This window comes from Nuphar pumila, chromosome 8 (genome assembly GCF_984573655.1).
Source record: "Nuphar pumila chromosome 8, dmNupPumi1.hap1.1, whole genome shotgun sequence".
NCBI classification, from domain to species: Eukaryota; Viridiplantae; Streptophyta; class Magnoliopsida; order Nymphaeales; family Nymphaeaceae; genus Nuphar; species Nuphar pumila.
Window position 1 is genome coordinate 19009611 of NC_143256.1, and position 24123 is coordinate 19033733.

At 36.5% G+C, this 24123-nt stretch overlaps 1 protein-coding gene across 1 annotated transcript in view; it reads right to left on the reverse strand.

Annotated features, from left to right (window-relative positions):
- Nucleotides 1–284: 284 nt before the first annotated feature.
- LOC149829718 (actin-interacting protein 1-2-like) overlaps nucleotides 285–24123 on the reverse strand; it is a 28643-nt gene continuing 4804 nt past the window's right edge. The window contains exons 2-5 of the mRNA XM_090015277.1: nucleotides 16811–16972; nucleotides 12551–12734; nucleotides 444–866; nucleotides 285–326 (exon numbers count right to left, since the gene is read on the reverse strand). Of these exons, the coding sequence (XP_089871403.1) occupies nucleotides 285–326; nucleotides 444–866; nucleotides 12551–12734; nucleotides 16811–16972 (811 nt within the window). The remainder of the gene's footprint in view (nucleotides 327–443; nucleotides 867–12550; nucleotides 12735–16810; nucleotides 16973–24123) is intronic.

Genomic DNA, 24123 nt, shown 5'->3' on the forward strand with positions numbered 1-24123 from the left:
ACTTCTGTAATATCACATAAGGGCATTTTGTGAAGCACATTCTTGTACCATTTCTATATTGAGGGATCTAACATTTCTCCATCAATGCAAGATTTCATTTTCTTGTTATTCAATTGCAATGAACATCTAGTCAGTCTTTTCCCTCAAGACATGTTTTATTTAGAACACAAGATCTTGTTGGCTTACTATGCCTGACTCAACATTGAGTAGTAATTTTAGCTAGTGTGTAAATTGCCTACCCCATCAAGGTGCAAGATTGAATTGAAATATATTCATTTCAGTGATCATATTGGATAATAGAAAGACACATCATCATGTTCTCCAGCCTAGTTGCAATCATAAGTCATCAAGAAAATCAGCTTCAAAAAGATGGTGCAAGCACACAAACCACAAGATATAAAAATAAAGGCAACTACTACATGTACATGAAGAAATGGTGCTACCTTGTTATCAAAGGCAAATGTGGTGAGCTCTCCTTCCACCACTGCAAAACATTTAATTTGAGAGTTCTCCCTTCTCTGTAACCTTCCTGCACATCCAACTTCTTGCATCCATCGGACAATCACCCCATCATAACTGCTAGATAGAATAATATTTTGGCTGCCTTCAGAGGTGACTGCCAAACCAGTGACGCTCTTCATGTGCCCAGAAAATGATACTGGCATCTTTTCTAGGTCATTGGCTGAATATATACTAATAGTGCCACCAAGGGAAACAGTGACAAGATGATTATTCTGCCACAGGCAACCAACTAGCATTCCATCCAGTCCAGAATCAGATGAAGTAAGTGTCTTCTTCACCTTACCGTTTTCATTTTCATCAATCTCCCACACTTTTGCAGTTTTATCTGCAGACACTGTTAGCACCTGAAACAGCAGGATAAGCTTTCGCAGTAAGATATGAGAGTTGGCTACTAGAGAAATAAATATATAAAACAAAGAATGAATAGGTATCTTTCTGTTGAGTCACACCAAAAGAAAAAATCATAATCAGCAAGTGCATTCTCTTTGAAGACCTAAAAATAAGAAAAAACAATGTATCAAATATTGCATTAACACTTTCCTTTAATCCACCTGTAAAATTGCAACAGGCAATTCAGTCAAAACCAGAAATCCAGCAGTAGCCGATGTGATTCGAAGCTAACAAGGAAAATGAAGGGCTTTTCACCATCTCTATTTCTCATAGTGACATAATCACTTCAACAGATTAAGTTTGCAAACTAAAGGCTATTAAGATACAGCATACAATGCAAACTACTTGTCTTAGATGTTCAAATGATATAACCCAAATATTGTTAAGATATATATATATACATATATATATATATACTTGTATATATATTATATACTTTAAAGTTAAGTCAACTGTGGTTGACTTAGACTAGTTGTTGGACTGCTGGTCCAACGGCTAGAAATCTAGCCATTGGACTAGGTCCAACAGCTAGTCAAACTAATGTGGACTCCCTTTTTCTCTCCTTTAATCTCTTTTCTTCCTTCGTTTCTCTGTAAATATGGGTTCCTTTGTAAGGTAAGAGAGTGATGGGTAGTTTTAAGCTTCTTGTGTGTTTTTGAGTGTATTGTAATGATGATTAAAATGTATTTTTCTTTGTATTTTTAATGTTCTTTATTAATGAAGTTATTCATTCACATTCTATTGTGTTTTATTTTAGTTATTATGTTTTTATCCAAATGCATTGTGTTTTTATTCTTGGAGTTCATTATAGAGTGCATTGAGGTCCATGCCATTTTGTGACATGGTATCAGAGCAAGGCATCATGGTCTTGAAAAAGATTCGTATTAATGAATAGCATGGATTCAAGGATTTTGCATTCCGGTATGTATCTTTAGCTTTTCTATCTTCATATGTATGGTAGGTGTTTTGAAAGGGTTATATTAAAAATGAATGTCTTCTTTTGAAATTAGAATATGTAGAAATTGTTAGAAGTCAAGCACCTTCGACCAGATCTTCATCCACAGCAGAAGAGAAAGGGATTTGCAAGAAGGAGAGGCGGCAATGACTGACACGATTCTCAATGAGAGGTTGTGCCCTATATTCAATGTTATATATATGATACAAGTTGGATTGGGTCTGTCAACCCAGACCCGATAATACCAACCATGTAAATACAATACAAAAGAATCATTTTGGGTCTAGAACTAGACCTGTACACTACATTCTCAATACCCTCCTTCAAGTTGTGCATGGTTTTGCAACATGGACAACTTGTTCTTCAAGAACCAAAAACGCATATTGGTACGGCCCTTAGTGAACAAATCTGCCACTTGGTCAGCCGTAGGAACATAAGTAGGTGCAACTTCTCTATCTTCAATCTTTTGCCGAATGAAGTATTGATCAATCTCTATATGCTTTGTGCGACTATGGTGAATAGGATTAAAAGCAATTTGTATGACACCTTGATTATCGCGCAAGAGAGTGGTGGGTAGCATAGATTCTCCAACTTCAGTCAAAAGATGTCTCAGCCATGTGGCCTTTATTGTAGCAGCCACCATAGATCGATACTCAGCTTCAATACTAGATTGTGCAAATGCACGTTGTTTCTTGTTACTCTACGCCATCAAGTTCCCATCAAGAAAAGCACAATATCCAGAAACCGACTGCCTGTCATCTGGAACTCCAGCCCAATCTGCATTTGTGTATACATCCAGTCGATGTTGCTCCCCTTTAGTCTTGGATTGATGATAAACTAGACCATCTCCAAGAGTTCTTTTTAAATATCGAAGGATTCTCTTGACAACATTCATATGCTTTGTTCGTGGGTCATGCATGAATTGTGAAACTTGATTCACTGCATACACAATGTCTGGTCTAGTGAAGGTGAGATATTGGAACATACCCACAAGACTCCGATATTTCTTGGAATCTTCATATGCTTCCCCATCCCGGGATCCGAGTTTATGATTAAGGACACTAGGGCCAATAGAGGTTTATAATCCTTCATGCCTGCCTTATCCAACAAATCCAAAGTATATTTGTGTTGGGTTAGTGAAGTGTTTCATCCTGTCGATCCACCTCAACCCCTAAGAAATAACGCAAAACCCCCAAATCTTTCATCTTAAACTGTCGACTCAATAAGATCTTGGTAGCTTCTATGTGTTCATCGGAGTTCCCAGTAATAATAATATCATCCACATATATAAGAATTAAGGTGCGTACCTGACAATCTCGAAAAATAAAAAGCGAATGATCAAGATGAGATCGAACCCATGTCTCTGAACTTCAATAGAGAAACTATCAAACCATGAGCGGGAGGCCTGCTTTAGCCCATAGATGGCTCTTTGTAGCTTGCAAACATGTGTGTTGGGGCTATGTTTGGTATAACTAGAGGGTTGCTCCATATACACCTCTTCCTTGAGAGTGCCATGCAAAAAATACATTTTTGACATCAAGTTGACTTAGAGTCCATCCATACTGAACTGACAAGGACAGAACTAATCGAATAGTTTCCATCTTGATCACAGAACTAAATGTTTCGGCATAATCTTGCCCGTATTCTTGAGTGAACCCTTTCGCTACTAGCCTCACCTTATAGCGTTCAATGGATTCATCGAGTTTATACTTGATTTTATAGACCTATTTAGATCCTACAACATTCTTGTTCGATGGTCTAGGAACAATCTTTCAAGTCCCACACTCATGTAAAGCTTTCATTTCCTCATTCATGACCTCAACCCATTTGATTGACATAGATGCTTGTGAGAAACTGATAGGTTCATCATGCTTTTCAATCTGAGAGATGAACAGTTGTAAGTCTGTAGAGAAGTTGTCATAACTTACCCATCTTTCAATAGGATGGTGAATCCTCTCAAGCCTCCTGGGTTGCACAATAGGTCGTTGAACTTTGTCTTTGTTTCACTGCACATAGGTAATCCCTTAAAACTTTGTAACATCTGAAATGACAGGCATAGTAATATCTTGTGTGTTTGTCGACATTTCCTTTTCTGGGTGTACAACTGTACTATTTTGTTCTGCAGATAGTGTATGACATGAGGGTACGTCATGCATCACCATTTGATCAAGCACCTCAGCAACAAGCCATGGCTGATAACTTTTAGCATCCTTACAGTGTCCCTCTGTACTTCCTGAATCATCAGTATGAGTCTCGTCAAACACGACATTCCATGAAACTCTGATGCGACTGGTAGTGGAGTCATAGCAGTGATATCCTCTATATTGATCAACATATCCAACAAACCTACACCTGCATGCCTTTTTCTGAAACTTATCACGTTAAGAACTGTCAATATGAACATAGCATATGCAGCCAAACACTCGCAACTCATTATAGTCAGGATGAACCCCAAATAGTGTAAATAGCGTAAAATAAGGGGATTGATCGGCTAACAATTTCATTGGCAGTCGATTTATGACATAGACAGCTGAATGAAAAACTTTCATCCACAAGTTTAAAGGAATGTGAGTGTTATGCAACATACTCAGCGCACTCTCTACAATGTGCCAGTATTTTCTTTCAGCCGCACCATTTTGTTGTGGTGTGTGTGGACAAGATATTCGATGACCTATTCCATTATCTTAGAGAAATTCAGTAAATTCCTTTGATAAGTACTCTCATCCACCGTCACAATGAAAATATTGAATTTTAGTTGAAAATTGATTACAAACTAAAGCACAGAATGAGCAAAAAAGCTTGAAAACTTCAGATTTATATTTGATAAAATAAATACAGGTGTATCTAGAGTAACTATCAATGAAAGTAATGTAATAATGATTGCCCAATAAAGAAGACTGCGGGGCATGTCTCCAGACATCAGAATAGACAATTTCAAAAAGCACAAAATCTCTTTGATTTATTGAATGAAATGGAAGAACATGACTTTTACATAATTGACAACGGAAACAAAGAAGAAAATCAGCCTCGACATTCAAACTAGACTGCGGAACAAGTCCACTAGACACAAGCTTCTCAATAAATGAATGATTACAATGACTAAGACGACGATGCCAAATCTCTGGCTTATTACATTGAGATAGACTAAAACAAACTTTGAATGACACTGGACGAACTGGTTGTGAATTTATTGATGCATCATGAACTAGAAGAGACTCCTTGAAGACATACATGTTTCCCTGTCGTTCTCCTTCAACGAGTGTCTTCTTCGTGAGAAGATCCTTGACACATACAGAAAGAGTAAATTCGACAAAAGAATTAGTATCATCGACAAGTTTAGAAACAGAAATAATGTTTTTAACAATACTAGGAGAATGGTAAACATCAGATAAAGGTAATGAGGAATTGGGGAGTAGAAGGAAAATATTTCCAACATGAGAGATAGGATGAAGAACACCATCTCCGGTTTTAATAAATCTTACCAATATCACATGTCACATGTGCAGCAGCCCGGAGTTAATGTACCAAGTCTCCTACTCAGTTTGCTTGAAGCTCAATTCTGAAAGAGCGAAAATCAAAAGATTCTTCACATTTTTCTTGTCATCTCCTTTACGGTCGTCTCCTGCTTGTCCCCTAGTAGAAGGCCCAGCACCATTAAACTTGCCTTTGTTTTGCGGATTATGCCAGCAATTTGCTTTAATGTGCTCCATTTGATTACACTGAAAACATGTCGGGATGTTTATAGGGTTCCCTGGATACAAGTTAGGTGACATGTAGGGTATGGGAAAAAGCCCACGGCCTCCTTGATTACCTCTTCTATGTCCACGCCCGCCTCAAAAGCCCCCACGTCCTCGCCCTAATACTACTCATGTGACAAGTACCTCATGGTTGTTGGAATTCAAGGTCATCTTCTCGCCCCTAATGGTAACTTCATATTGTAGTAGCTTAGTCCGTAGATCTTCAAAACTGGGCAATGAAGGGAGGCATAGAAGAGAGGTGACTAACATGTGGTAGTCAGAACCCAGACCATTCAGTGCCTGTTGAACCTTTTCTTTGTTAAGAATTACGCAACCCACCATGGCTAGTTGATATGTAATACTCTTGATTTTGTTCATGTATTATGTCACTGATAAACTCTATTTCTTCAAAAGCTGAAATTCTCTCTTTAAATGCAAAATCCTAGCTTATGAAATATGTGAATAAGTCTGCGCCAATATTTGCCACAACTCTCTGGCTGAACATTCATCTAGGATGGCCACTAATATCTCATGGGAAAGCATAGAGGTAATGTAAGCCACAACTGCCTGATCTTTTCTTCTTCATGTTACAAATTTTGAATTATGAATCAATTTGTTGGAAACCTCCCCTTTATCATCTCGCTCTTCTTGCAGGACGAATTCTAGTGGTGCATGGATCGTTCCATCAAGATATCCAGAGAGATCCAGACTCTTAATAAAAGGAAAACTTTGTCGCTTCCAGGTCAAGTAGTTATATGAGTTGTCCAAGGAAACTGGAAGGGAGAATCCATGTGAAAGGACAACAAAAGAACACTCTGACCAGCAGTTTGATTTACCAGCAATGTAAATCTGTTTTTTTTTTCTTTTTGCTACGAAAATAATATTGCAGGGAAACAAATAATCAGTAGAACACGACAAATTAATGATCTGAATTTTTTTTTTGTATGGACCGAAACTTTGATTTGGTTTTGGAGAATAAGATTTGACTTGAAAGACAAAAGAGAGATCTAAGTTTAAATGGAAACACAAATCTGATCTGATACGATCAGATTTGATTTAACGTTGCTGAAGGGAAGAATCAATATGCCATGGCCAGATCTAATTTAGTCTGGCTTGGAACGAAAACACTAGATCTGGAACGATCCGATCCAGCATCAAAGAGGAAAAAAAATAATCAAGATTTAAGAAAACAGATCTGGTTTGACGTGACCAGACTGTTTGACGTAAACAGATTCAGTTTTAAGAGATCGAAAACTTAGAGAGGAAGAAAGATGTTTAAAAATTTTAAGAAAGAGATTTTTAACCCAATATGATAAGATCAATTTTCAGGACAGAAGGAGAATAGAATCTGATCTGATAAGATCAGATCTTGGATCAAAGAAAGGAAGAAGAGAACTCGACCTAGTATTTACTTCTCAGCCTGCTCTGATACCATGTTAGAAGTCACGCACCTTCGACCAGATCTTCATCCACAGCAGAAGAGAAAGGGATTTGCAAGAAGGAGAGGCAGCAATGACTGGCACGATTCTCAATGAGAGGTTGTGCCCTATATTCAATGTAATATATATGATACAAGTTGGATCGGGTCTGTCAACCCAGATCCGATAACACCAACCATGTAAATACAATACAAAAGAATCATTTTGGGTCTAGAACCAAACCCGTACCCTACATTCTCAATAGAAATTATTGTCTTTTAATATATTTTTTAGATTATGGATATGTATATTGAAAAAATTATATTTTGCAAAAATATGTGGTTTCTTAAAATCTTATGTGTTTCATGTTTTGCAAAATATTAATTTTTTACATTTTTTTTTTGTGTCTCTTAATGTATGTATTTACATAGATTATCTTTGGGATTTTTAATATATAGTGATGTTTCTTTGGTGATTCTAACTATGTGACCATGCATGATTTTAATTATGTAGCCTTTGTGATTATTATTGGATGGCATAAGCATGATTTGTCATCATGAACTCGAATGCATATTTTAATTTCTCTATTATGCATTATATTTTTTAGTGGGTTCTTGTGTATGCTTCTTGAGCATTTTATGAATAAAACTTATATTTTTTAAAAGACTCTTGTATGATTGTTGCTTAGCCCATAGTAGTTTTATGTGCTTTTTGGTAGCTTAGTGACTTGAGTGTTTGTGCACTTTTGTAACCCTTAGTGGTTTCTTTCTTGTGCATTGATACTTCATTTCATGTTTCTTAAAGATTTTATATTTGTTACATTGTGATAAAATTCTTTGTATGATATATATGAGTTCATGGTTGTTGATAGTTATATAGCTCTTTGTGAATCTCTATATGTTTGTCATCAATTGTCTAATAGTAGACTAATGATTTAGATCTAGCTTCTTAGAAGCTTTTCTTTAATAAAATCATATACTTTTGTCTTTTTATTGAGATTTATTGGATCTTTTGTATATGATGTGCCTTAGTGCACTTGTTTCTTGATTGGTGGATTCATGATTCCATTATCTTTTGAAAGATACTCTAACATCATAATTTCATCACATCTATGTAGATTATTTATATTGGGCATGATTCTTGTCCATTATTTGCTTGTCAAAGTTTGTAAAATTTGTCATGAGACATCTTGTGTTGGAAGTGATTGCATCAATTGACATATTGTTGTGCATATGATTGAACTATATTCATTCTAAGTCTTCATCTACCTTTATTGGATTTGATTTAAAACTTTGTTTTTTCAAATCGGTACTTTTATATATGAACTCACTTATTTGAAAATCAATTTCCGTGAGTATTTTTTGCCTTCTTTTGGCATTGTTTTTTGTCCATCATAGATTTTTCTAGGATGCGCCATTTATTTTTGGCCTTGTTGTTGGGTCAGAGTTAGCCGTTGAGGTGAGTTATGTGTGCACCTCATGTCATCTTACTAGTCTAGATTCCCAAAGGTTATGAGTGATGTGTTGTCACTTGTCTTGGGTTTGATTGGTATCTACATCCATGTTGCTTTTGTTGAACAAGAGATGCTTGTTGGGGTGAGTTGTGTGCACCTTGGTTTTCTTATCAGTATAGATTGTCGCCTTATAGTTTGGCTCTAATTGACGGTTGTTTGATCTCTAGTTCTATGAGTGTGTTATATCACTCATTTGTTTATTTGGACAATGTTATTATGAATACTTATAATTATGTTTATCTGTGATGGTTATCTATTTTGAAAATATGGTGTTTGAAAGATTGTTAAAATTGATACATTTATCCTTCTTGATGACATTAGTTTGTTTTTATTACAAGCTCTCTTACTTCGTGTCTTCTCCTATTATGTCTCTTATTTAAAAGATATTTTTGTGGTGAGTTATATGCACCCATTGGTTATTCACATTTTGTGTGTTTGTATTATACTCTTATTCTAGTAGCTGATGCACTTGAATATTGAGGTTTGTCTCTTATTTAAGTGTCATTTTACGTAGACAAGAAAGATTTGTTTGCAATGAGTTAGGTGCACCCATTGGTTATTCATACTTTTTGTGTGTTTGTATTATGCTCTTTTTCTAGTAGCTGAAACATTGAGGTTTGTCTCTTATTTAAGTGTTATTTTATATAGATGAGATGTTCACACTTTTTGTGTGTTTGTTAAGCTCATAAGTGGCATTGTCATTGATCTCTTGTTCTAGCAGCTATTACACTTGAATTTTGAGGTTTGAAGGTCAAGTGAGGTAAATTGCTTATGGTGGTCAAACTATTGTGAAGGTTTGCAAAATATCATTTCTTGATATTTGTGGGATTTTCAAATCTCTCCACAAAATTTCTAAAAAAAAATCACTCATTTACCCTTGTCTGGGAAATGGTTATTGAAAATTCTTCATGCATTTTGCATTGAATATGTTTTAATTGCATGCTTAAAGATATTTTAAATGTGTTCCATGATTAGTTATCTTGGGTGATTTACATCATGATATGCATTGGTTGCATAGGATGCAATATTTTGAGTGTATTTATAGATATTGTTTTTATTGTTGAGATTTAAATTGTTATTAATATTTGTCATTATTACAAAATATCTCTTGTTATGATTTGTACGTGGGATTTTGAACTTCCCCATTATTTCTGTTGTACATTTAATATGGCTACTTGTTTTGAAAAACCCTGCTTTATGAATATTTTTTGTGTGGGTTAAACTCTTTTGTGAGTTATTTATTCATGGTATTGATGTTGTTTGAAAATTCATATTTCATGCATTAATGTGCTTTTCGAGATAGATGTATGTATTGACTTTCAATAATGCATGTTTTCATGAATGTTTAAAGTGATGAATGATTTATACGTTTATCTTTGAGATATTTTATGCATGCATCTCTTCTTTTGATAATATGCAATTGTGTTCTCTTATAAATCAAGAACTATGATTTCATAAAATTATCTATTGAGGTGAGACTCTCAATGAATATTGTGTATAAAAATTTAATGACTTTCAAAATTGATGTTGAAAAATTTTCTTACTATTAAAAGATTTTGAAAATTATTAAAATGTCTTATTAAATATGTATTGTATTTTTGGCATGTTTGGTCATTTATATATATATATATATATATATATATATATATATATATATATATATATATATATATATATATATATATAGAGAGAGAGAGAGAGAGAGAGAGAGAGAGAGATGGGTGTGTACGAAATGAAATATGCGAATGAAATGTGCTAAATGGGTTTTTCTGCTCTTTTGGTGTGGGTTCTTTTTTTTGCAGTTCTGACCCCATAAATGTGTTGGGCATGGTCAATTTACGAGGAATCCACACTTGGATCATGTGTTTTTGATGAAAAAAATGATATTTGGAGCCTAAAAATTAACAAAGATTTTGGAATGGTGATTTTTTAAACGTTATAAAAACCCGCTCATGTGTCAGAATCGAACACTTAAAGAGTTGAACCCTATAAAATCAAGTACATAGATCACATTTGTACTATTAGAATTTAAAAATAAAACAAAAAAACCCTGAAAAACTCATTTAGCATGTTTCATCTAGCATATTTTATTTAGCACGTACCCATTACTCTCTCTCTCTCTCTCTCTCTCTCTCTCTCTCTCTCTCTCTCTATATATATATATATATATATATATATATATATATATATATAGTTATTTTTAGTTGGATTGCTCCTTTTGCACTCTTTAAAATATTGGCATTATTGATGATTCTAGAGACCTTTCGAGCATATCAAGGAAGATCTAGAAGCTCCTTCAAGAATTTGTATTATAGAAGAACATGTTGATATCTTGTGTAATGGGATTCCTTTTGTAATTGCAAACTTATAGTGAGTCAATGTAAGTTTGAGCGGGGGCGTTAACATATATCATGGTTGCCAGTCGAGGAAGCAGGAGCAGGAAGCGTGGCACTTTCAAAATTTTAGGAAGCGAGAAACGTGAGACTACTTAAAAGCGAATCAAGAATCATCTTGGAAGCGACCTAGGAAGCGAACCGGAAGCGACCTACGAAGCGAGGGGGAAGCGAAAAAATAAAAATAAAAAAAAATGAAAAAAGGGAGGAAGCGCAGGAGAAGCGCGGGGTAAGCAACGGGAAAGCACGCTTCTCAAAAAAAATGGCGCTTCCCAACGCGTTTCGGAAGCACAACATTTCGTGCTTCCACTAGGCTAGGTGCTTTCGGTAACTCTGATATATATACTTTAAAGTTAAGTCAACTTTGGTTGACTTGGACTAGTTGTTTGACTTATGGTCCAATGGTTAGTGTGGTCTCCCTTTTTCTCTCCTTTAATCTCTCTCTTCTTCCTTCTTTTCTCTATAAATATGGGTGGGTGGGTGCCTTTGTAAGGTGAGGGAGTGATGAGTAGTTTTAGGCAGAGTTACTGGAAGCACCTAGCCTAGTGGGGAAGCATGTTTCAGAAGCGTAAAACGTCGCGCTTCCAAAACGCACTGAGAAGCGCCAATTTTTTTGAAAAGCGCATTTCCCATTTATGGGAAGCGCGTTTCTCTTTTATGGGAAACATGCTTCCCATTTATAGGAAACACACTTCCCATTTATGGGAAGCACGCTTCTCCTTCGCTTTCCCTGCATTTCCTCCCTTTTTTTGTATTTTTATTTTTATTTTATTTTTCGCTTCCCCCTCGCTTCCTAGGTCGCTTCCAGATTCGCTTTCGAGACGATTCTTGATTCGCTTTTAAGTCGTCCCATGCTTCCCGCTTCCTAAAATTTTGAAAGTGCCACGCTTCCCGCTTCCACTTCACATATCGCTTCCCGCTTCCTCGACTAGCAACCATGGTTTTAGGCTTCTTGTGTGTTTTTTAGTGTATTGTAATGAGGATTAAAATGTATTTTTTTTGTATTTTTACTGTTCTTTATTAATGAAGTTATTTACTCACATTCTATTGTGTTTCATTTTAGTTCTTATGTTTTTGTTCAAATGCATTATGTTTTGACCCTCGGAGTCCATTATGGAGGGTATTGGGATCCGTGCCATTTTGTGACAAATATAACCTCAACCAGGTTTATCCAACTGCACAGAAAATATGAAAGAATTTTCTATCAATACCAAAGTAAAGCAGACTAAAGCACACAATGAAACTTTGGATTAACACTTCCACTCACACCTGTAATACAGACAAGTACAGCCCCATCAGAACCAGTATGGTGCTGGAGACCATTAGAATATAGGTAAACCAGATTGTATAAAACTTTCATTCAACAGATAAATGAATGTGCTTCTTCGATCAACCAAAAAACAAAAAAGTAGAAGAAAAACTCTCCATTAGTCAGGCATTTGATTATATAAGTAACATTTAAATTTAATTGTGTTCCAATTAAAATGTTCATATTATCAATCTAAGAATCTGAAAAAGGAAAAAGTAGATATCATTCAATGTAGATATTTGCATCCTAAGTCCACCACTGGAAGTATAATTATTAATCAATAATGAAAATAGCATAGGAATATCATAAATACCGCTTTACTGTCAGGACTCCAACTAACAGCATAGATGTTACCATTGTGACCTTCAGCAGATAGCTCCCCAATCTTTTCTCCTGTCCTCCCATCATATAGTATACCTTTCTTATCTGAACTTACACTGATAAACTTGCTTCCATCAGGAGAAAACCTTACGCAATTGACAAAGTTGGAATGTTCCCTGCACTTCAAACAATAATTTTTCCTTTACATACTACCTTTGTTCGGTAAGACACAATCAAGAACATCTTCCTCAGCACATTATATTTTATTATGGCCACAAGCCTACATTGCTACAATGCCATGAATGAGTTTTTTATCATTGACATAAAATTAAAATAATGACTACATTTCTCCTACAAGAAATTTTGAAAAAAAAAAAAGAAAAAATACCAAGCACTCGATGTTAATTAATATGAACCCTAGAACATTTTTCCAGAAGTTTTGCATTGGACTCTGCAAATCAAGGACACGACTGTTGCTCCAAAATAAAGAGTATGCTTCAACAATTAATGGGGAAAGGCATCTTGTAAACAATGTAGCCAAATCACACCAATGCACAATATTTGATGAGCCAAACAAGCAATGCAAGGAAACTTGAATAAATGTTATGTTTCTGCGTTCTATCTTGAACCAAGAGGCTACCATGAATTAAAATCTTAGAAGGATGAAGACATCTAACACTCAATCCAATTGCATCGATCAGAAGATGGCAGGTTTAGTGAATACTTAAGGGAAGTTTTCCACTTTTTCACTTTTTCTGTTTTGGTTAGCTTAACTGGAGTGCAGACCAGTGAATTAATGAGGTAACAAAAATAAAGGGTTCATATACATCATGATGACCAGTTTAGAGGTTTATCCCAGGGTTACCGGAAGTACCATAGGACATGGGGAAGCATGCTTCTCCGAAGCGTATTTCGGAGGCGCGAAACGTGGCGCTTCCAAAATGTATCTTTTTTTCCTTTTTTTGTTTTTTCCTTTTTTTGTTTTTTCCTTTTTTCGCTTCCCCCTCACTTCCCGCTTCCGCTACCCGAATCGCTTCCCCAACTGGCAACTCTGGTTTATCCTTTGAAGTACAATATGTTATAAGGAAGCATTACATGAGAGTCAAAATTGATTGGCTAGTGAAGTCCTTTTTTGTATTCAAGACCCAATAGGTCAAAAGATATAGTTATGAAGGGCATTTTTGTAAACTGACTTAAATTACCTTTATAAGGGTCAATATGAGAGGGATAGGGCACGATTCCAGCCTCTATTCTCTTTCTCCCTTGTCTTTTCTCACTTCCTCTCTTTTCCTATATCTTCTTCTTCCTCCTCACTCACTCATTTCTCTCACCTTGTTTCACAGTTCGCACACACCACATATTCTTTCACACATCAAAGGAACATAATCATGTTACCATCAATCTGAAGATGGTATCAGACCAGATGAAGATATGAAGGGAAATTTTGAAGCATACATCAACCACAAAATGACAAGGGGATTCATGACCTGCCACATGGGAGCTCCAATCAGTTTTGGTTGCATTCATGCAGATAATATTTCAGAAGATTTTGGTTAGGGAGCTCCAAAATCCAAAATTCAGTTTTTAAACATTATAACAAAAAGTATTCTTAGGCATTTCCAAAAAATCTATGTAGTATAAACCTCCTTCTTTACAGCCTTCTCCAATCAGCTTCCCTGAGAGACGATCCCGCACTCATAAACCAATAGAAGAGAAAGAAACATTATACCAAAGGTCACATAATTAAGAGACAAATAAAAGATTTAGGCTTAACTTGGGAATATATCTAATTTTTTGAATAAAAAATCTCTTTAAAATATTTTCAAAATTTCTTATTCCCTTTATCTCAAGAGATATTCTATCAACAATAAAAAACATTTGACTCGCTTGAGTTATGACATCCAGATAAAATATCACAATTTAGTGTCATATGAAATGAGGCACATGAGCCAAGAAGCCAAAGAGACTTACTGGGATCAAAGATGCCAACAGAAGAGACCGTAGCTTCGGTTGGTGAAGCTCCTTTGAATAGAGGTTGAAGAGCTTCTACAATTTGAGTCAAGGACATGCTCTCAATAGTTGATTCTTGTGTAGCTTTGAATTCACTTGACTCTTGAGCAACGGAGGCTACCTTCTTCTCATAGGGTATCTTTAGTTTAGGACAATATATCTTGACATACCCCGGTTCACGACAATAATAGCAAATAATTTATTTATTTTTCAAACTCATTGTCTTGCTTTCCATAGCTATCATTGTTTGGTCTCTTATAATGTGACAGTTATAATGTAGTAGTTGGTAAGCATGGACATGGTTTCTCAGCCTAGACACGGCTATGACCGAATTATCATCATCTTTAAATGTCTTTTTTTTAGTCTATTTTCTTTCATACTTAGCTCTTCAATAGAGAGAACTTCTCCTTTATGAAGAAAAGCCGATTTAGTAGACTCAAACTCCGGTCTTAGACCATTGATGAATTGATAGAAATGTTTCACATCAATTTGTCTTTGACGGAGTTCTATGTCTTTGGGATAATGTCATTGTGACTCAAGAAGAGCAAACTCATTCCAAAGGTCGAACAACTTACTAAAATATTCTCTAATACATTTTTCTCCTTGAATCATAGTGTGTACCTTGTCTTACAAGTTGCAAATGTGGGTAATATCTTTAAGACTATGTCACATGGACTCTTCAACTAGGTGCCGCACTCACATCGCACCCGCACCCGATGCGATCAACCTGACCCTGGGTGCAGTCAATGCACCCAGGGTCATTTATGTCCAACTTTTTGCCGCATCCCCGCACCCAAGTTTTTTTAAAGTGTCGCACCCCTGCCCCTGCACCTGCACCCATGTGACATAGATTTAAGAGAATACATTTTCTTAAGATAGTCTCATGCAAATATTTATTTGCATGTTCAAATTTAGCTAGACTCAAGCACTTCTTGATATCAAGACTACTAATGACCCAAGACATAATCTTGGCATGCCCCATTCTCCATTCTTTCCATTTTTTCTCATATGTGGCCATAGCCATAAAGATTCAAATAGAGATACATGTTTAAATTACTTTGAATAGAAAGCTAATCTAGTTTGATCTAATTTCAAATCTAACAAATATGTTAATCAAATCCTCAAACTGTATGAATCCATATGTATATATGAAACTTAAACCTTTATGAATGTGCAATTAGATTTTCTAGAGAAGCATCATTTGTTAGTAGCCTTTTCCCTTATCGGTTAACTTACTCTTTTATCATTTATATATCCATAACCTATGTTAACTGTTAAGAAAAAGAAAGTTTGCCAAGCCCCTCATGTTCTTGTCATATTTTCTGCTTTTTGCCATTTTTATAACCTTCCAGCCTTAAACACAGAGGGAGAGAGACCTAAATTAGTAAGTGTTCCTGATGTGCTCAGACTAGATTCATAACTATATCGCTCTCATGAAGGGGGCTTGGCAGTTATAATGTATTTTAAAGCAATATTATCAAGATATGAACTGTGATCTGGAAACCAGCAGGGCCCATCCTCTAGGACAGAAAAGCTCTCTAGTTATGGCTTGAAAAATCTGTTTAGATTTTTGGTAGAAAAAGTGGTAGTCCTGTCCCTACAAGAACAAAGATCAATTATATTAAAACATTTACCTAGACGGTGCAGTTAATTTAAACCTGTGTTGGCCATTTTAGGAATAATAGTTTAAATGTTATCTTCAATACCCTGATATATTCCCCTTGGATGTTATTAGTTAATTCTCTTACTAGTTTTAAACAGACTACACATCAGATAAAGGGCATGTATACATCTCCCTCACTAGAGCACATAATTCCTTACAATTTGGAGAAAATATTATTTACATCATGTGCATTGCTTTTGGAAAATGTCATTCAAGCATGAAGATACTAGGAACACTTATTTATACCATGATTTTATATTCCATTGCAAGTTAAACGTTATAGTAATGTTTCAAGCCAGAGTGCACTCCTAAAGTTTGAGAATGGTCATTATTTACTTAAAAGCTAACACATCATATACTGAATAGCTATTAGAATTTCATTTGCTTCGACAGGCTAACATGTCACGCTTCAGTTCCTGCATTGGATCCTCATACCTTTACCAAAAAAGAAAGACAATGTACCAAAGGATTCTTCATACAAAACAATTATGTTAAAACAGCTGAACCTTTAGCAAATTTGCACTATCATTGACCTAATATAGTATAAATCAATCTCTTAATACCATAAACAAGACTAACCTTTGTGACAGTTTGAACCTAAATGGTGGTCCCTCATAGAAATTCACCAAGTAATCTTCTCCACATGTAACAATACGAAAAGGTCTTGTAGGCTTGAATGCACAACTTAAGACACGTCTTGAATGACCGTCAAACTCACCAACAGTTGATCCTGAATCCCACCTACAAACAAAAACAAAAAATACAACAAAGAGAAGGAGATCACCATGACAAAGATGGATTAAACTATAAATTGTGCAAAGCACAAAATACAACCGAAACAAATTTAAATGTAAAATATCAAGGCAATCTCAATCAAACTTCACATATGGTAAATAATGCTAGAAAAAAAAAAGATATTATCTCTATCATAAACAGAATGTCAATGATAGAAAGACAAAAAAATCACCCTTTCCTTACTCTTTGAGGTATCAAAAGAAAATGGAATTAGCAACATTATGCATGCTTGCTTTGTCATTTTTTAATTGTGTGCAAATGATTCAATTATAAATAATAAAAAAACTACATGTGACGTGCACTAAATGGAATTAGCAACATTAAACTGTTTAAGAGAAAAAAGTTTGTTTGGTTCTGAGTGCCAAACGTGTAAGCCTGTTAGGTTATTAGTGGACAGGGTCACACGCATTTACTTTTTTTTTCCCTTTTTTTCGACAGTACCATTGGGATTCGAACTTACAACCAACACAAGTGACGTGCACTAACTGCTCTTGCCAGATAAGCGGATCTCCCGTTGGTATCTATTTTTTTTCTATTATATTTTTTTATAATCCAAAGAAGAATAAAAAATCATCACCGACGGCAGATTGTCGGTCCCTCATATTTTGCTTGCACTCTGAGACTAGGCCATGGGTTAGATTTAGATGGTGCATTCATTTATGTGAATCCATTGGCATTCATAAACGATAGGACGAACTCGGTCTGGATTCAAGTGGGTCCGGCGTCCTACTCTGTCCTTGAGGGACCTTTTACCAGACTGGCTTTTGAGAAAGCTACGATTCCGAGTCGACCAGACGTTTGCTGCATGGATTGTCAAAGTTGGGCCGCATTTAAAAAATGTGACGTCTCTTTTTCTAGTCTTTTGGCTACGATGAAACAAACATTTAGCGGCGTTTTCTTGTCAAGGAATAGGGTTCTGCGGCACTTCTTTAGTGGATTCCTCTGCGGCGGAAACTAAATGGGACCCACATGAGAACAGTTTTTCGAGAAAAATGAGAGTTAAGTGTGTAAAATGACACACCCGTCGAGGCATTTTTCCATATGCCATGTTTGTTTTGGCATTGTAAGTTCTGCAGAAACGCACGCCCATCGATGCATTTTTTGCGAAAAAACTTGAATTTTCCATGACACACAAACACCCCCTTAAACATCACAGTTAAAATTGTCATGTTGGCATCGGTGAGTCTCAGTTTTTTTTTTGTTACCTTTTCTTTCTTATTTTTAATAAGCAAGATGGGGTTAGGCCGACTCCACCCGTTACACTACATACCATTGGGTTTTGAACTTGCAACGTTCCATCACATGGTGACTTGCACTAACAGCTCCTACCAAACAAGCAGAGCCCCCGTTGGTTACCTTTTATTAATCCTTTCATACTTCTCTCAATTAAATTGAACTGGCAAGAGCTTTTAAAAATCGATGCCTATTTTTGTATGATAGATCATTCCCATCCATGAAAATGGAACAAACAGGTCTTTGAAATATAAAAAACATTATTTTTTGACAAAATATTATTATGTAATATATACAAATTGGGGTCTCAGGTTCATGGCGTTATCCCTCAACTTGCTCATCAAACAGCAAAAAAAAATAAAAAGAAAAAGACAATTCTCCCTCAATCAACACAGCTTATTTGTCTCTTCTGGTTCATTTTTTATGTTTGTAAATGTAGCTATGAGAAACTCAAAGTTAACCAAGCAATGGGTCAAGTCAAGCTAGATGATGGGTTCAGGGCTAGTCAAACTCTTCCTATTTATTTCTTGTCCTAAGTAAGATTATGTTAAGACGTTGCCAAAATACATATTTGCTCCTAATTAAGTGAGTCATTAGTAGCCAAAGCTGTGTTGTTGGTAGGAGCTGTCAGTGCATGTCTCCTTGTAGTGGGAAGTTGCAGGTTCAAAACCCAATGGTAGGTTGAATAACTGATGGGGTCTGCCAAACCCCACCTTGCCTTTCAAAAAAAAGAAGTGAGAGCCATTAGTCTCTTAGCCTAGTTGATCATGTCTCATTAATTTATAACCTTAGGGAGACTGGTCATGCCCTTCAACGGACAAGATGGCGTGGATGCCAATTCCTTGGGTGGTAAGTCATGGATACAAATATAGTAAGTAGCAAGTCATGGAGACGTGGATTGGTAGCCCCAAAGGGTTTTGTGTAATGGAAGGGCCCTTGGCTGCTAGGCGGGTGGTTAGAGTTTCTCACAAATGTCAGCCCCTTGCATTATGAAGGGTAAGGGTATCATGCCTTTAGCTCGTGCCGAAGCAAGACGACTCCCTAAAGACAAGGTGTGTCTCAGGGGGTTTACACCGTGGTATCAACGGCTGAATGTGCGATATGCATAACCAGCGCAGGGTCTGATTTCGCAGGTGGTTTCAACATTCCTCATAAAAAAAAGACTTCTTGATGTTTAATAGAGTCTTCCTTTTATATATATATATATAGTTAGTTAGTTAGTTAGTTAGTGGAGATGTGCATACAATATATACATAGTTAGTTAGTGGGGATGTGCATACAATATTAATGAGTTGAAATGAGCAATATCTCATAGCTCGTGTTATTTTATGTGAATCTTTATAGATATGATCTACATGGTCTATTTGGTTGGGATCAAATTTTTTGTTTCATGGGAATCCAGTTTATGCAAGTGTTTTTTTTTGGTGATTCAAAAATCAATGGTCACAAATGCTCAATTTTTTCATAGCTTAAAAAAAGTTTCTTTTGTTGAAAAAATGTGATCGATATAAAACTCGGTTGTTAGAAAAAGAACACCGTGGATTATCATGGGTTGTAGATTTTGGACCTTCTTTTAGTTGGACGGTCCCTCTTCCTATATATAGAGCACCTACTCCCATCTAGTAAAAGGTTTGGGTTTTCCAAATCTTGTAGTTTTTTTTTTTGTTGATAAGACCTTATAAATGTGATCTATATGCATTTTTAAACAGAAAACAAGTTTTAGATCATGCGATTGTAATCATTGTATAGGTTTTTTAAGACCTTAAAAAAATCAACGGCCTAAAATGTAGCAAAGTTTCATGATTTAAAAAATCTTATTTTATGTCCAAAAACATGATCCGGACATGATTCTTATCAAATAACTATGTTGAACACGGAGTCCGATTGAGAAGATACTACATCTATGATTTTACTATGTGTGTAGGTAATCCCGAAGCAGCTTAGCATTACTTTATATATATATAGCATACATCAACGAACCTACTGCCGAAGCATAGGGAATTTTCTGCATCTTTGTTCCTTCTTCATCATTTGTAGGACATTGTCTTGAGCTAAGTTTGAAATGGCCTGCAAGTGGACAATTAACAGGCTTTGCTTTGTCCATGTTGAACCTCTCAAGAACCTTTCTGATATACTTTTCTTAAGATAACCATATCATCTCATGTGATCTGTCATGAACGATTCTCATCCCAAGAATCTGCTTTGCTGGACCTAAATCCTTCATGGCAAATGTCTCACTTAGCTCCAACTTTAACTTGCTAATCTTGCTGATGTCTTGGCTCACAATCAGTATATCATCCATATAAAGCAAGAGAATGATAAAATTACCATCTGGAAATTTCTTCACAAACACACAATGGTCTGTGGAGGTTCTTGAGTATCCATGCTCATTCATAAAGAAATCAAATTTCTTATACCACTGCCTTGGTCTTGCTTCAATCCATACAAGCTCTTCTTCAACTTGCAAACTAGGTGCTTTTTACCCTTGTCAATGAAACTCTCAGGTTGCTCCATATAAATTTCTTCTTCCAAGTCACCATATAGAAATGCAGTCTTCACATCAAGCTGCTCAACTTCCAAATTCATGCTTGCAGCTATATCGAGCACAGTTCAGATGGAGGGCATCTTCACAAGTGGTGAGAAGATCTCATCAAAGTCAACTCTTTTCTTCTGAGCAAAACCTTTCACAACAAGATGTGCCTTGTATCTAGGTTGAGAGTTGTTTTCATCAGTCTTCTACTTGAAGACCCATTTGTTCTTTAACACCTTCTTCCCTTTAGTTGTCTTTACCAGATCAAAGGTGTGATTCGCATGCAATGAATCCATTTCTTCTTTCATTGCCTTAAACCACTCAGACTTGTTTTCATCCTCCAAAACTTCTTCAAAAGTTTCTGGCTCACCTTGATCTGTAATCATCACATACTCATTTGATGAGTATTTTCTGGATGACTATTTTTCTCTAGTGGATCTCCTTATCGGAGTCTGAGGAAGTGACTCTTGGGGTGTTGGCTCCCCCTCAATTTCTGACTCAACACTTCCTTCCTTTGCATCATTGCGAGGAGGTGGAATCTCCTCCACGAAATCATGAACAGTCGGCGCATCTAGGGGATCTAAATCAATAAGATCACCTGTACTGGACTCTGATGGCTCAGACTCACCAATGTCTTCAATGGTCTAATCTTCCAATAAGACAACATCTTGACTTCTGACCACCTTTTTATCAATAGGGTCATACAGTCTGTAGCCAAATTCTTCATGTCCATAGCCAATGAATATGCATTGCTTGACTTTTGGATCAAGCTTGGACCTCTCTTCCTTCAGAATGTGAATAAATGCTCTAGAGCCGAACACTCTTAAGTGTCCATAGAAAGGTTCTTTTCCTATCCAAACTTTCTCTGGAACATCTCCCTTCAAGGGAATAAAAGGAGACAAGTTGATAAGATCAATTGTTGTCCTCATTGTCTCACCCCAGAAAGATCTTGGCAATTTAGAGTGTGACAGCAAACATCTGACTCTCTTAAGAATGATGTGCTTCATCCTCTCAGCAACCCCATTCTGTTGAGGTGTCATCCTTATAGTTCTTTCATGCTTGATGCCATGATTGGTGCAATACTGATTAAATGGCCCAATGTATTTGCCACCATTATCCGAGCGAACACACTTCAACTGCCTGCTAGTTTCTTATTTAGCCATAGCCTGAAAGTGCTTAAATACATCTAGAACTTGGTCTTTAGTCCTCAGTGTATAAGCCCAGACTTTCCTAGAGTGATCATCAATGAAAGTCATAAAGTACAATGCACCACCAAGTGTCTTGACCTTTAAAGGTCCACACACATCAGAATGTACAAGATTTAGAACATGAGATTTTCTAGATGCAATGCATCTATGGAAAGAAACTCTATTTTGTTTACCATGGAAGCAATGAACACAAGGTTCCAAAGATGTACCTGCTGCACTTGTCAGGAACTCTTTCTTAACTACGACTTGCAGCCCCTTCTTGCTCATATGCCCAAGCCTTCTATGCCATAATTTTGTGGACGAGCCAGTCTCAACAACATTCACAACACTCTTCCAGATCTTCGCTTACAAAGTGTAAAGGGAACGAGCCTTTGTTCCTCTGGCTATCACCAATGAGCCTTTGGTTAGCTTCCACCTTCCATCACTTTAGGTGTTGTTATAGCTCTCATCATCTAACTTTCCAGCAGAGATCAGATTCAGTTGGATGTCTGGTACATGCCTCACATTTTTCAGCAACAACTTACAGCCAACACTTGTTTCCAAGCAAATGTCGTCCATGTCAACAATCTTTGACACATCTTCATTTCCCATTGAGACATTACCGAAATCACCTTGCGAGTAGGAAGTGAAGAAATCAACCCGTGAGGTAACATGAAATGAAGCTCCAGAGTCAATCACCCAATCGGTCTCCTGATCGATCAAATTTATGCTAGTGCCATCACAGACAACCATGAGCTCTCCATCTGTGACTGTGGCACCTTATTTTTCTTCTGAGCTCTTCTCTCTGTTCTACTCCTTAAGCTTGAGCTTCCTGCACTGTCGCTTCATATGCCCCTTCTTGTGGCAATAATAATACTCGACGTCTTTCTTTGAGCTCGAGTGTGAGTGGCCTCTGGATTTGCCATGGTAGTGCAAAGCCCTGCTCTTACTTCTGCTTCTCCCCCTGTTTTCAATCACAAGCGCCTTTGAGGTAGAAGGACCTAATGACTTTCTCCTGGACTCTTCATTCAACAGACTGCTGGTAATTTGGCTCATCGTTACCATTCCATCAGGTGCAGAGTTACTGACTGTGACCACCAAGGTTTCCCAACTCTCAGGAAGGGAAATAAGAGCAACAAAGTTTGTAACTCATCATCAAAAGTGATTTTCATTGTGGCCAACTGATTTACAATGCTTTTGATCTCATTCAAATGCTCTGCAATAGAGCCGCCCTCTTTATACTTGAGGTTCACAAGCTTTCGAAATAGAAAGGCCTTATTCACTGCTGCCTTTCTATCATAAAGGCTTTCTAGTTTGGTTCAAAGACCATGCGTCAAAGTTTCTATGGATACATGATGAAAGACACTATCATCTATCCATTGTCGAATGAAACTGATCGCCTTTCGGTCTAGTTTTTTTTATTCGACATCTTTCATCTCTTCTTGTTTGCCTCTCACACCGTCTATGGGTTCATCCAAATCTTTATAACCCAAGAGGTCTTCTATTTTAGTTTTCTATGTCATCCAGTTTGTGCCATTCAAACTGATCATACGCCCAATGTTATTCTCCATGACTTCACACACAAATATACTAACCAAATCTCTGATACCATATGTTGGGGTTAAAATGGACGTACCGGGTCTCCCCACAAGTGTGAATTGATGAAAACAATACGATGATGATAGTGGTAGAAAAATAAACCAAAACAAACTAGCTGCGAAAATAAAAATAGCACACAACGATTTACGTGGTTCCCTCTCAACTGAGGTATGTCCACGACGACCAATAGGTCAACAACTTCCACTATCTTCAAACAAAGATTACAAAGTGGCCAAAAGGCATAAGCCTTACAAACACACAAGGTGTAACGAAATGAACATGAGGATATGCCTCACTGAGGAACAAAGAACGAATGATTTGAAGAACTAGCTTGACGAAGCTGTCTTGAAAGAAGTGTCGCAACACTTCTTGTTTTTTTTTTCCTCCGCACCCTTTCGGTGCCCTAAAAGTGTTTCTCACACTCTCTCCCTAATATTCTGCCTTTTTTGCTCTCTCCCATTGCTTTTGCTCTCTCATCCATCCCTTAAATAGAAGACAAGACTCACATTAAATGCGGAAGACTAAATATCTCGCATAACTTACGATGC